The 13,737-nt window shown below is 47.6% G+C and overlaps 1 protein-coding gene across 3 annotated transcripts in view; it reads right to left on the minus strand.

The window, feature by feature from the left end:
* METAP1D (methionyl aminopeptidase type 1D, mitochondrial) overlaps positions 1–13,737 on the minus strand; it is a 182,305-nt gene that overhangs the window by 94,628 nt on the left and 73,940 nt on the right. For 2 of the 3 annotated variants that reach the window (XM_083154812.1, XM_083154811.1), the window contains exons 2-3: positions 11,193–11,362; positions 5,554–5,703 (exon numbers count right to left, since the gene is read on the minus strand). In XM_083154812.1, coding sequence (XP_083010938.1) covers positions 5,554–5,703; positions 11,193–11,362 — 320 coding nt within the window. The remainder of the gene's footprint in view (positions 1–5,553; positions 5,704–11,192; positions 11,363–13,737) is intronic. The other variant, XM_083154813.1, reaches the window with a different exon arrangement.

Raw genomic sequence — 13,737 nt, forward strand, 5'->3', positions numbered from 1 at the left:
CTCTCTCTCTCTCTCTCTGTGCTCTCCTGGTCTCTCTCTCTCTGTGCTCTTCTGGTCTCTCTCTCTCTCTGTGCGCTCTCCTGGTCTCTCTCTCTCTCTCTGTGCTCTCCTGGTCTCTCTCTCTCTCTCTCTCTGTGCTCTCCTGGTCTCTCTCTCTCTCTCTGTGTGCTCTCCTGGTCTCTCTCTCTCTCTCTCTCTCTCTCTCTCTCTCTCTCTCTGTGCTCTCCTGGTCTCTCTCTCTCTCTCTCTCTCTGTGCTCTCCTGGTCTCTCTCTCTCTCTCTCTCTCTCTCTCTCTGTGTGCTCTCCTGGTCTCTCTCTCTCTCTCTCTCTCTCTCTCTCTCTCTCTGTGCTCTCCTGGTGTCTCTCTCTCTCTCTCTCTCTGTGCTCTCCTGGTCTCTCTCTCTCTCTGTGCTCTCCTGGTCTCTCTGTGCTCTCCTGGTGTCTCTCTCTCTCTCTCTCTCTCTGTGCTCTCCTGGTCTCTCTCTCTCTCTCTGTGTGCTCTCCTGGTGTCTCTCTTTCTCTCTCTCTCTCTGTGCTCTCCTGGTCTCTCTCTCTCTCTCTCTCTTTGCTCTCCTGGTCTCTCTCTCTCTCTCTCTGTGCTCTCCTGGTCTCTCTCTCTGCGCTCTCCTGGTCTCTCTCTCTCTCTCTGCTCTCTTCTGGTCTCTCTCGCTCTGCTCTCTCCTGGTCTATCTCTCTCTCTCTGCTCTCTCCTGGTCTATCTCTCTCTGCTCTCTCCTGGTCTCTCTCTCTCTCTCTGTGCTCTCCTGGTCTCTCTCTCGCTGTGCTCTCCTGGTCTCTCTCTCTCTGTGTGCTCTCCTGGTCTCTCTCTCTCTGTGCTCTCCTGGTCTCTCTCTCTCTCTCTCTCTGTGCTCTCCTGGTCTCTCTCTCTCTTTCTCTCTCTGTGCTCTCCTGGTCTCTCTCTCTCTCTGTGCGCTCTCCTGGTCTCTCTCTCTCTCTCTCTCTCTGTGCTCTCCTGGTCTCTCTCTCTCTCTCTCTCTCTCTGTGCTCTCCTGGTCTCTCTCTCTCTCTCTGTGTGCTCTCCTGGTCTCTCTCTCTCTCTCTCTCTCTCTGTGCTCTCCTGGTCTCTCTCTCTCTCTCTTTCTCTCTGTGCTCTCCTGGTCTCTCTCTCTGTGCTCTCCTGGTGTCTCTCTCTCTCTCTCTCTCTCTCTCTCTGTGCTCTCCTGGTCTCTCTCTCTCTCTGTGCTCTCCTGGTGTCTCTCTCTCTCTCTCTCTCTCTCTCTGTGCTCTCCTGGTCTCTCTCTCTCTCTCTCTCTCTCTGTGCTCTCCTGGTGTCTCTCTTTCTCTCTCTCTCTCTCTCTGTGCTCTCCTGGTCTCTCTCTCTCTCTCTCTCTTTCTCTCTGTGCTCTCCTGGTCTCTCTCTCTGTGCTCTCCTGGTGTCTCTCTCTCTCTCTCTGTGCTCTCCTGGTCTCTCTCTCTCTCTGTGTGTGCTCTCCTGGTGTGTCTCTCTCTCTCTCTCTCTGTGCTCTCCTGGTCTCTCTCTCTCTCTCTCTGCACTCTCCTGGTCTCTTTCTCTCTCTCTCTCTCTCTGTGCTCTCCTGGTCTCTCTCTCTCTCTCTCTCTGTGCTCTCCTGGTCTCTCTCTCTCTCTCTGTGCTCTCCTGGTCTCTCTCTCTCTCTGTGTGTGCTCTCCTGGTCTCTCTCTCTCTCTCTATATGCTCTCCTGGTCTCTCTCTCTCTCTCTCTCTCTCTGTGCTCTCCTGGTCTCTCTCTCTCTCTCTCTGTGCTCTCCTGGTCTCTCTTTCTCTCTGTGCTCTCCTGGTCTCTCTCTCTCTCTGTGTGTGCTCTCCTGGTCTCTCTCTCTCTCTCTATATGCTCTCCTGGTCTCTCTCTCTCTCTCTCTCTCTCTCTCTCTCTCTGTGCTCTCCTGGTCTCTCTCTCTCTGTGCTCTCCTGGTCTCTCTCTCTCTCTCTCTCTGTGCTCTCCTGGTCTCTCTCTCTCTCTCTGTGCTCTCCTGGTCTCTCTCTCTTTGCTCTCCTGGTCTCTCTCTCTCTCTCTCTCTCTCTCTCTCTCTCTGTGCTCTCCTGGTCTCTCTCTCTCTCTCTCTCTCTCTCTTTGCTCTCCTGGTCTCTCTCTCTCTCTCTCTGTGCTCTCCTGGTCTCTCTCTCTGCGCTCTTCTGGTCTCGCTCTCTTCTGGTCTCTCTCGCTCTGCTCTCTCCTGGTCTATCTCTCTCTCTCTCTGCTCTCTCCTGGTCTCTTTCTCTCTCTCTGTGCTCTCCTGGTCTCTCTCTCGCTGTGCTCTCCTGGTCTCTCTCTCTCTGTGCTCTCCTGGTCTCTCTCTCTCTGCTCTCTCCTGGTCTATCTCTCTCTGCTCTCTCCTGGTCTCTTTCTCTCTCTCTGTGCTCTCCTGGTCTCTCTCTCTCTCTCTCTGTGCTCTCCTGGTCTCTCTCTCTCTCTGTGTGCTCTCCTGGTCTCTCTCTCTCTCTCTCTGTGCTCTCCTGGTCTCTCTCTCTCTCTGTGTGCTCTCCTGGTCTCTCTCTCTCTCTCTCTCTGTGCTCTCCTGGTCTCTCTCTCTCTCTCTCTCTGTGCTCTCCTGGTCTCTCTCTCTCTCTGTGCGCTCTCCTGGTCTCTCTCTCTCTCTGTGCTCTCCTGGTCTCTCTCTCTCTCTCTCTCTGTGTGCTCTCCTGGTCTCTCTCTCTCTCTCTCTGTGTGCTCTCCTGGTCTCTCTCTCTCTGTGCTCTCCTGGTCTCTCTCTCTCTGCTCTCTCCTGGTCTATCTCTCTCTGCTCTCTCCTGGTCTCTTTCTCTCTCTCTGTGCTCTCCTGGTCTCTCTCTCTCTCTCTCTGTGCTCTCCTGGTCTCTCTCTCTCTCTGTGTGCTCTCCTGGTCTCTCTCTCTCTCTCTCTGTGCTCTCCTGGTCTCTCTCTCTCTCTGTGTGCTCTCCTGGTCTCTCTCTCTCTCTCTCTCTGTGCTCTCCTGGTCTCTCTCTCTCTCTCTCTCTGTGCTCTCCTGGTCTCTCTCTCTCTCTGTGCGCTCTCCTGGTCTCTCTCTCTCTCTGTGCTCTCCTGGTCTCTCTCTCTCTCTCTCTCTGTGTGCTCTCCTGGTCTCTCTCTCTCTCTCTCTGTGTGCTCTCCTGGTCTCTCTCTCTCTCTCTCTCTCTCTCTCTCTGTGCTCTCCTGGTCTCTCTCTCTCTCTTTCTCTCTGTGCTCTCATGGTCTCTCTCTCTGTGCTCTCCTGGTGTCTCTCTCTCTCTCTCTCTCTCTCTCTCTCTCTGTGCTCTCCTGGTCTCTCTCTCTCTCTCTTTCTCTCTGTGCTCTCCTGGTCTCTCTGTGCTCTCCTGGTGTCTCTCTCTCTCTCTCTCTCTCTCTCTGTGCTCTCCTGGTCTCTCTCTCTCTGTGTGCTCTCCTGGTGTCTCTCTCTCTCTCTGCACTCTCCTGGTCTCTTTCTCTCACTCTCTCTCTCTGTGCTCTCCTGGTCTCTCTCTCTCTCTCTCTTTCTCTCTGTGCTCTCCTGATCTCTCTCTCTGTGCTCTCCTGGTGTCTCTCTCTCTCTCTCTGTGCTCTCCTGGTCTCTCTCTCTCTCTCTGTGTGCTCTCCTGGTGTCTCTCTCTCTCTCTCTCTCTGTGCTCTCCTGGTCTCTCTCTCTCTCTCTCTCTCTGCACTCTCCTGGTCTCTTTCTCTCTCTCTCTCTCTCTCTGTGCTCTCCTGGTCTCTCTCTCTCTCTCTGTGCTCTCCTGGTCTCTCTCTCTCTCTCTTTCTCTCTGTGCTCTCCTGGTCTCTCTCTATATATATGCTCTCCTGGTCTCTCTCTCTCTATATATATATGCTCTCCTGGTCTCTCTCTCTCTCTGTGCTCTCCTGGTCTCTCTCTCTCTCTGCACTCTCCTGGTCTCTCTCCCTCTGCTCTCTCTGCGCTCTCCTGGTCTCTCTCTCTATATGCTCTCCTGGTCTCTCTCTCTCTCTGCACTCTCCTGGTCTCTCTCCCTCTGCTCTCTCTGCGCTCTCCTGGTCTCGCTTTCTCTCTGCTCTCTCTGTGCTCTCCTGGTCTCTCTCTCTCTGCGCTTTCATGGTATCTCTCGCTCTCTCTGCGCTTTCATGGTCTCTCTCTCTGCGCTCTCCTGGTCTCTCTCTCTGCTCTCTCCTGGTCTCTCTCTCTGCTCTCTCCTGGTCTCTCTCTCTTCTCTCTTCTTTTCTTTCTCTCTCTCTGTTCTCTCCTGGTCGCTCTCATTCTCTCTATCCTTTTGCTCTCTCCCTTTGGTGTATGTATGAGTGGTGGTGTATGTATGAGCGCGATATATGTTTTAATACAGGATTACGGTAAAAAAAAAGTCTGCAGTAAATTGCTTTGTGGGCTAGCAATACACTAACAACGGTTCTTGCACGGCACTAGCCATAGTGCTGTAGTGTAGTCATTATTTGGGGGGGCTCGGCCCCAGCAAGCCTGGCAGGCCATTGTTGCAATTGGTATACTATGTAATGGGTGTGCGACGTGTAATAGGCATTACAGTGTGGATTTTCGCCGCGCGCCTGCGGCGCGCACTATCCCTGTAGTCGCTATTTTACAAAAATGTGTAAAGTCCTGACATGATGTGTAATAGACATTACAGTGTGTGGCATTAGTTTTGCCTTGCAGCAATGTATCTAAGTATAGTGATGTAATAATCTCGCCTACTGTAATGTTGGCTCCTCCCTTTATTGATTTGTCACCGCCCACATACATGAGGCCACTTTCAGAAATTTTCCAGGGCCACTTTTAGTCCCCAATCCGCCCCTGATTGTACAAACAATACATTGTGTGAATGACAATGCTCGGCATCACATTGCGGTCATAAGTGGTACTTTAACAGGTTATTCTGCTGTTATCTTTATAATTGTAAAATGTAATATATTCTCAGTACTCTAAACAATGATTGTACTAACTGCACATCTGCCAAGTGTATTTCTCTTGGGCAAGCCCAACTCAGGCAATGTATGCTCATAGCAGCCAATCAGCTTTGAGGTAGTATTTATCAAGTAAATTCTATAAAATAAGAAGTAAAGGCAACTTCTTCACTCTTTTTACTACATGATACATCACACCCCCCCCCCCCACCACCACCACCACCACCACCCAGATACCTGAAGCTTTTCCTAGAAAAATTATAATTGTATTGTAGTAAATTCTATTAAATGATAGGCAGAATCTGATTGGTTGTTACGGCCGACTACTCCACCTGCTCTCTTGGAAGGTTTGATACATCTCCCCCTGGGTCTGATATATAGAACAGTCTGGATAACTGCTCTGGCATCTGAAATACATGTTGTATTAGCTCCTTGCAGTGTGGCTGTGTATAGTAACATGACTTTTAGGAAATCTTGTACCACTAATTTACTAAGATGGGAGTGGCATGTTGCTGTGGGCAACCAATCAGAATCATCTTCTCATTTATTTAGTACCTTCTAGAAGACAAAATATAGTGTCTGATTGGTTGCCCATAACAGAATGCCATCTTAGTAAATTTCCCCCTAAGTCTTAACCTGTTTGCCTTTATACCTAATAACAAGCTTCACCTTTGACCAATGAATGGTCTGAGGGGTATAAGTTTCGTCCTTCATTACCTTTAACATTTTTCCGGCCATAAGTAAAATGTGACGGGCTAGCTGACAAGCCTGACGAAGCCCTTGAATCTGATCTTCGCCCTTAATTTCAATGGAGTCTCCCCAGTCGGGCACAATGCCTGTCGTCACATAGTCTGGCTTCATTATGTGCTTGAAGGAAAAGGATTGGAAATGAAGATCAGAAAGCAGCATGACAATGGGATCATTTTCTCAGACAGTCCCTCCTGCTTCATGGCAACTTGCCCTTTGCGTTCGAGGAGTGACCTTCGTGAGCTACCAAGCAGACCCTCAAGGCTTCTTCAGTGTTCCTTCCCGTGCCTTTCTGAACTTAACATTGCCTATTACAAGAAGCTTACACAGCCTGCGAACGGCAAACTGTGGCAGAAACAAAATGTGCAATAGCAGCAGCTTCCCGACACACATTACATCAATGCAACAGTTATAAAACACCTAAGTCTTTTTTTTTCTTCTACATTAAAATGACAAAAAAGATAAGAGAAAAACATTTATTGAAAATATTTTAGTAATGAGCCTAAATTGAAAATTTTGTTATTATATTGTGACACTTCTGTTGAAGCCTACGGCTTTGTTTTATTTTGCTATGAAGTACTCAGATACTTGACGTGTAAGAAAACACGTTAAAGGAAAACTTCCCATTCTCTGGATGAGGAGATGATGAAGCTGTCACTATGGCTTTCTCCACATGCTGTCCTCAGTGGCTGCATTTTATGTTCTGTTATTGCACATGTTCTGCGATAATCCCTGAACTTGGGAAGGAACCAGAGGCTGAACAGGCAGGTGCAGTGCACTGGGGCCCCTGAGGCCCACTGCTGCCCCTGTCCCACTCTGCCTCCCCCTGTCACCCACTGCCATGATGCATATGTGAACTTGGTTTGTGGTGGAGAGGCCCACATTATATTTTTTCACCTGGGCTCACAACCCACAAGTTCAGCCACTGGAAGAAAGTAAGGGGGGTATTCAATCTGGGATTCCAACTGTTGGAACATCGGCAGCTGGAATGCAATGTCGGAAAGTCCGTGGATTGGAGAAAATGCGGCCGTTTTGTAGAAAAACGCCCCCGGATTCGACAATCCACATCCGTTTACGACAATACAGACTCGCCTCCAGGTGGGTCTGTAGCAGATGAGTCCCAGCTGGGATTGAATACCTTAACTGCCGATATTCCCACTGTCAGAAATATTAGTAGACATTGGATACCCCTCAAAACGTTTCCCCAGTTGATTGGCATCAAGCCGGAAATAAGGGGCTGCTACACAAACTCACAGCCCTGAGAATGCAGATTGTCAATTCTCTTCGCGCTAGTACTAGCTGTGATATTGCACCGGTCCCGCAGTATAAACCAATCAGATCACTTGGATAGTTTGGTGAGTGTTGTCTGCAAGTGACGGAATATTATGTCCATAAAGCTGTGTGCAATTATCTCACCACGCGTACAGCACCCACTCATACGGGAAGCAATCTCAGTGCAATCTCTTAGCAAATGTGAAGGGGGTGGGGGTAGATAATAGATAGTAACTGATTGGTTTCCCATAGCAACATTCCATTTGAAATAGAACTTCCATCTTAGTAAATTTCCCCCATAGTGTTACAGCAGCCCGTAGGCTAGTATGGACTGTCTAAAGCCGGCATGTACAAACTATGGCCCTCCAGCTGTTGGGAAACTACAAGCCCCATCATGCCTTGCCACAGTTTTGCTATTAGGGAATGCTAAAACTATAGCAAGGCATGCTGGGATGTGTAGTTTCACAACAACTGGAGGGCCACAGTTTGGACATGCCTGGCCTAAAGAATAAGCACAGACACCCATGAGGCAGATTGGAACACATATCTCCCATATCTGCTGCAGTCACCCACTAGATGCATTATGGGAACTGTTGAAAAGGATATCTCCCGAAAACCACTTTTCACCCGGAAATTTCTGTTGAAAATATGCTCCTACAGATGTGCCCTCATACACCTGCCCTCATACACCTACCATCATTACGTCATACAGTGCAATTAAGGAGTAGCATACCGTCGGTATCTTTAAATTGTGAGTCACAAGTAACAAGTACAAAGTCACAGAAGACCAGAACTTGAAGTGACAAAAATCTGTGGCCGCAGCATCATATTATTATTATAATTTTATTTATAAGGCGCCACAAGTGTTTCGCAGCGCCGTACAAAGGAACAATACAGGGAGACAAAACTTGGCATAACATTGAATAAATAACAAAAATACAGTACAAATAAAGAGCACCACAGTTCAATACACATTACAGCTTAAATGTAAGTAGTGAGGACCCAATCAACATACAACTAGAGGCTTGAGGCCAATGATGGAGATGAGTATGAAGATGGTCACTGAGTGTTGGAGTAAAGGAGAGCTGTGAGTGACATGTGAAGAGAAGTGGGCTTTGACAACAGGAGGGAAGAGGGCCCTACTCGGAGGAGCTTACAATCTAGTAGGAAGGGGAGACAGACAGATTACAAGAGGTGCAAGCGAGGGGGTGGTGGTTAGATAGCAGGATGTAAACAGGCAAGGGGTCGGAGAACCAGCTGGTTTATGCAGTGGAAGGGTACGCTTTGATGAATAGGTGAGTTTTCAGTGCCCGTTTGAAGCTTTGCAAGGTCGGGGAGAGTCTAATGGAGCGAGGGAGTGCGTTCCACTGAAGGGGTGCAGCACGGGCAAAGTCCTGTACTCTAGCATGGGAAGCAGTGATCAGGGTGGAGGAGAGACGACAGTCATCAGCTGACCGTAGAGGGCGGGAGGGTGTATGAATGGAGATGAGGTTAGAGATATATGGAGCAATGGAATAAGAGATGGCCCTGTATGTGAGTGTGAGGTGTTTGAAGAGGATTCTGTATGGGAATGGAAGCCAGTGCAGATTTTGTTGAAGGGGAGTAGCAGAGTTAGAGCGGCGGGAGAGGAAGATAAGCCTGGCTGCAGCATTGAGGACAGATTGGAGAGGAGCTAGTTGGGATTGAGCGAGGCCAGTGAGAAGAGCATTACAGTAGTCAAGCCGTGAGATGACTAATGAGTGGATGATCAACTTAGTTGCACTCTGTGAGAGAAAGGGCCTGATGCGAGCAATGTTGCGTAACTGGAACCGGCAAGAATGGGCCAGGGCTTGGATGTGGGGTGCAAAGGAGAGGGAGGAGTCAAGAGTGACACCCAGGCAGCGGAGTTGGGGAACAGGGGAGATGATGGTGTTGTTAACAGTGATAGAGATATTAGTAGGGGGCATAGCTCTGGGTGGGGGAAAGATAATAAGTTCGGTTTTGTCCATATTCAGCTTCAGAAATCGCTCAGACATCCAGGTAGAGATGGCAGCGAGGCAGTTGGAAACTTGAGAGAAAACAGTGGGGGACAGATCAGGAGAGGAGAGGTAGATTTGGGTGTCATCTGCATAGAGGTGATATTGGAAGCCAAAGGAGTTAATGAGTGCACCCAGAGAGGAGGTGTACAGAGAGAACAGAATGGGGCCAAGGACGGAACCCTGAGGGACCCCGACAGGAAGGATAGAAGGTGGTGAGGTAGAGCCAGAGGCAGAGACTGAGAAGGAACGGTTGAAGAGGTAAGAGGAAAACCAGTTCAAGACTGTGCCAGAGAGGCCAATGTTTTGGAGTGTGTGGAGGAGGAGAGGGTGATCCACAGTGTATAGGCAGCAGATAGGTCCAAAAGGATAAGCAGGGAGAAGTGACCCTTGGATTTGGCTGACAGCAGCACATCATAGCACTTTGTATACAGATTCAGACTCATTCGCACACAGTAACACAAGTGTCGCTTTGATCAGTGCAATCTAGCAAAGTAATTTGTCACTTCCAGTTGTTCTATTTTTGGAAGATGCACATTTTGAGGAAAAGGCGGCACAGCCAAGTCAGCTAATAGGCTCCTTACACAATAGACGAGAAAGTAAAATATATGACTCAGAAGGTTCCTTCTGAGTGATATCTTTTACTTTCTTCTCTAGTGTGTAGACAGTATCATTAAGGACGCCCACCCCCACCCATCGCTAACGAAGCCCTCCCTCATCCTTTCAGAGAGGCCCCCATCACTCCCACCCGCCGGCATCGGCAAGTATGCATGCACCTGCCAATGCCGGCACCCTCTCAGGTCCCTGCTGCCACCAATTTCAGTGGGGGCTGGGATCGCCTAGAGCAGGGGTGGCCAACCAATCAGATGCAATGAGCCAAAAAATATGTTATTGTAAAACGAAGAGCCGATACCATGCAGAAAATGGGCGGCGCCTAGCTCCCACAAGGCCATGACCCATTTCTGTGTTCACACCTTTGGAATGACTTGTGTAGGAACATGGCCTTGTGTCAAACCACAGTTTTTTAGTTAGGCTGGGGATGAGACAAACATGCACCCCGGCTGCCGCATCCGCTCCCCTGTCTGACTGCTACCGCAACCGCTCTGCTGTCCGGCTGCCACACCAAGTCTCTCGCCCCGTTGCGGTCTCTGTTCCCGCTTCCTGATGCTGGATACAAGGAGACGGCACACAGCGGAGTAGCGCACTGTCAGGAGAGGCATGCAGCAGTGCCACAGGATCCACATATCATTAAGAAAAAAGCCACAGGTTGGCCACCCCTGGTCTAGAGTGCATTAACTGGTCCGCCAAGAGGGGCTGCGTGATGTGACTGAGGCCTCGGTGTATAAGGACACATCTGTATATCACGTACAGAAAACTATCTGCTTTTAAGAAAATTCTAAATTCTGCACCCCATCTTCCCCACCACAACCCTGTATGCTGCCATATAAATACAACAACCTACAACATTATGAAATGTAATGAGTTCTGGGATAAACATACGAATAAATGACCATTTGCACTGGCGACCGTAACTTGGATACACACAGACCTGCAGATGACTTGGATAGTTAGAATAATCCACATGCATTCTATTAAGTACTATGAGGACTGTTTGCTAACAAATTGGTTATTGTCTACTCGCCATACAACTTTTAACCACAATTACAGTGGAACTTTCTGAGATCCAGAATCTCAGAGTGCTTGCTGCGATGGCAGGTAAATTGCAGTGCCTTTTGCCAGCGGTATATGATGCAAGATATATTATTATCACAAGCAGACTGTTATTCCAGTTCAGTTAGATAATAATGGTTACATAAAAAAGAAAAAAAGAAAAGAAAAGGAAAATATATAAAAAACCTTATTACGGGAGCTTATGTTTTTCTTCAAATGTAACCGCATCAGCCTCAATGCGGACTCATCACATTCACAACAGTCTGTCTAATGATGAAGGCGCGGGTCGGACATCGACCATAAAAACATCTTATTTACTTAAATCATTTACTAACATTATGGCACAGTTTACAAGTCCGTTGGCCACTTCCTCGGAGTTGATGGCCACCTGCCGATGTCTGCATCATTGGACAGATTGCATGTAACTATCTGTCTTGACGCTGGGCTCACCTACTGTATCCACTGATTACCTATTCTTCACAGCACTATCTGGCTGGGAGCGAAGTACATGTGGCATTGTTGTTCAGGATTTAAATCCCAGGCCGGGATTTTCAGCCCCCCGACTGTCACTGGATGAATATACTTGATCAGTAGTGCAGTCAACCTTTATATTGACTGGGAAAATAATCAGATAATAGAAATTACAGTTACCTCAGGAACTGGATGAGCGGGGGAAACTGTACCTGGCCAAACTATACTATAAGCAGTTCTTCTTTGTCTCTGCGAAGAGAAACATCTCCTTTGTTGAATGTTTAACTGCCTGTGTAAGTAGATATGATTGATTGATGGAGAGAAAACTCTATGACAGCCAGTCACATAACCTGCAAGGAGAGATGTGAAAAGAAAAATATCAGTTAATATATCCTTTCATTTCTCAAACATCATCACGTTAAACTGTTTAAATCAGCGCTCGTCATTAACGGAACTTTCGGGGTAGAAAGTGAAAACACTAACTTTTCTGTTCTGCTGAAAATCCATTTGCTATAAAATACGTCAGCACGTCTGAGCTAATTGGGAAACAAATCTGTATGGATGATATGAAACCAGCTAGTTTATCTGCCCGTATTCCAGAGAGAAGAACAAAAATCACCCAGCTTTAAATGTTTTGATGCTTCATAGATAAACAAGGTGAAACTCGAGGATATCATTAAATAAATCATTCAGATTCCAGATATGCACAAGATTAAAAATAATTGTTACGGCCCTTTCCCCAACCAAGCAAGGGTATCTGATGCCCAGTACCAAGAGGTGCTGCGCAGAGCAGTACTGGGGCAAAGGAAGGAGGGGCCCCAAGTCCAGACCCAAGTTCCACGCTCAAGTCATCAAAAGAAAATGTAACCACTTGGGCTTCAAGTCCAGGACCCACCAGGCCCTATAAACACTGCACCACCTACAGTATAATATGGATAGTTCTGTCACTGCCTAGGCGCAGAAATGTTGAATTATAAAAGTATCTCTGAAACCCACATGGGAAGAAATAACTACTAAAGGGTTACTAGAATATTTCCTGAATGGCAAGAATTGTGGGCATCAGATCCCAGCTGTACTGATCGTTAGGGAAAGAGGGGGCTCCCAAACCAATTGGGTTGACATTTTCAAAAAATGTGACAGTCTCCATTCATTATGCTTTTATGTTATATTACATCAAAGACTACATAAACAAATTATACACAAGATATAGCATAAGCTAACTGCATCCTGGCATCTGTTTCCTGTCTAATGCCGAAATGAGCAAAGAAATACAAATGAATGCTTATCACTCAGCCTAGTCATTCTGATTGGCTGATAATATCGTTGTTATGGGAATTGGCCAATCCTACTTCAGTGGAAACTTGTGAGGTGGTCTTTAGGCTAAAGCCCACAAAAAATGCATGGAAGGAATTCTTGGCCTGATTGGGAGGAACTGCATTCACTGCCCCTGCTATTGTCTGATTTGCAGCTGCAGCAATATGCAAATGCTATTTCCTGCCTATCCCCTGTGCAGCAGTGTCCACCTATACTGCATGCAAGGATGGTTCTGTGCGCCACTGGTCATAGATGGGCTACTAGTCTGAAGCAGCCCCAGCAATCTAGTGCGTGCACATAACAAGGGGTGCAGTCCCTGGTAGGGCTGGCCATCGCCCATAGATGATTCTTAACTATCAATGTTTATGGTCGATGTAGAATAGTTTTTCTATTGATGGGGGAGAATCTGATTTTTTTGGTAGTATAACTCTGCCCCTAATGCCCGTGAAGCCTGCCCGCAGGTTCTGGTTAGCCCACAGGCCAGTAAGTCACAGAAAATGGATGCCCATCGATAGGTAAAACCATTGATGATCATCCATTGCATAGTATAATGCTATCGATGAATGCTTGCACTATCACCATAGATTGTAACCATCAATGACTATCACAACGGTGGCCATCCTTAATCCCTGGTCTCAGTCTTTCTGTACATTGGGCAGCTGAGCAGAGCGCCAGTAGGCAGAGCTGCATGGCCACCCCCTGGCTCTTATACGCCCTTTGGCCTAGCAGAGCTGCTTGGCCAAGTTGTTAATGCTGGACCAGCCCATCTGACATTTGTCAGAAGGGCCAGTCCAGCCCTATAGTTGGCACAGTACCAGCACACCATTGACACTTGTGACAACCTATGGGCTGCCGAGCATGGTCTTCTCAAATTTATCTAAACATGGCCTCTGAGGCTGTGGATTAGAATTTGGGAATGCAGCCGCAGTCCCTGATACATCGATGACATTCCTATAACACACCCAATACACTGTCCTTTCATCGTGAACACTTCATGCCACCTCCCAGTCAATACCCAGGAACACCCATGATTAAGCACCATAAGCTCTACCGCAAGTGACTTCATATTCAACAGTAGTCTCTTGTGTGAAGAAATGCTCAACTGCATGGACACTCCATCAAGCTCTGATACCAGACCTCTGTCACAACGTATCAACTGTATACTAAGAACTGAGTGACACATAGCAGAAGATGTCTCAAACCTTCCATAGAGTACAGACCAATAATTTTCCCTTAAATCACAGACGTTCTTTCTGGTGCTTTCAAAAAGCACAATACCAGTGGGTCTTGGGAGCTTGTTTAAAGTTTTGTAGGGAAGTGTAGTGCCCGATAGGAAAAAGTAAATAATTCCAGAGATAAGGAGCACAATGGACAAAATGTTGGAGGCAGAAATGGGAGGAAGTGACCAGTT

The sequence above is a fragment of the Crinia signifera genome, chromosome 7, assembly GCF_055691185.1.
Source record: "Crinia signifera chromosome 7, ASM5569118v1, whole genome shotgun sequence".
In the NCBI taxonomy this organism is placed as follows: Eukaryota; Metazoa; Chordata; class Amphibia; order Anura; family Myobatrachidae; genus Crinia; species Crinia signifera.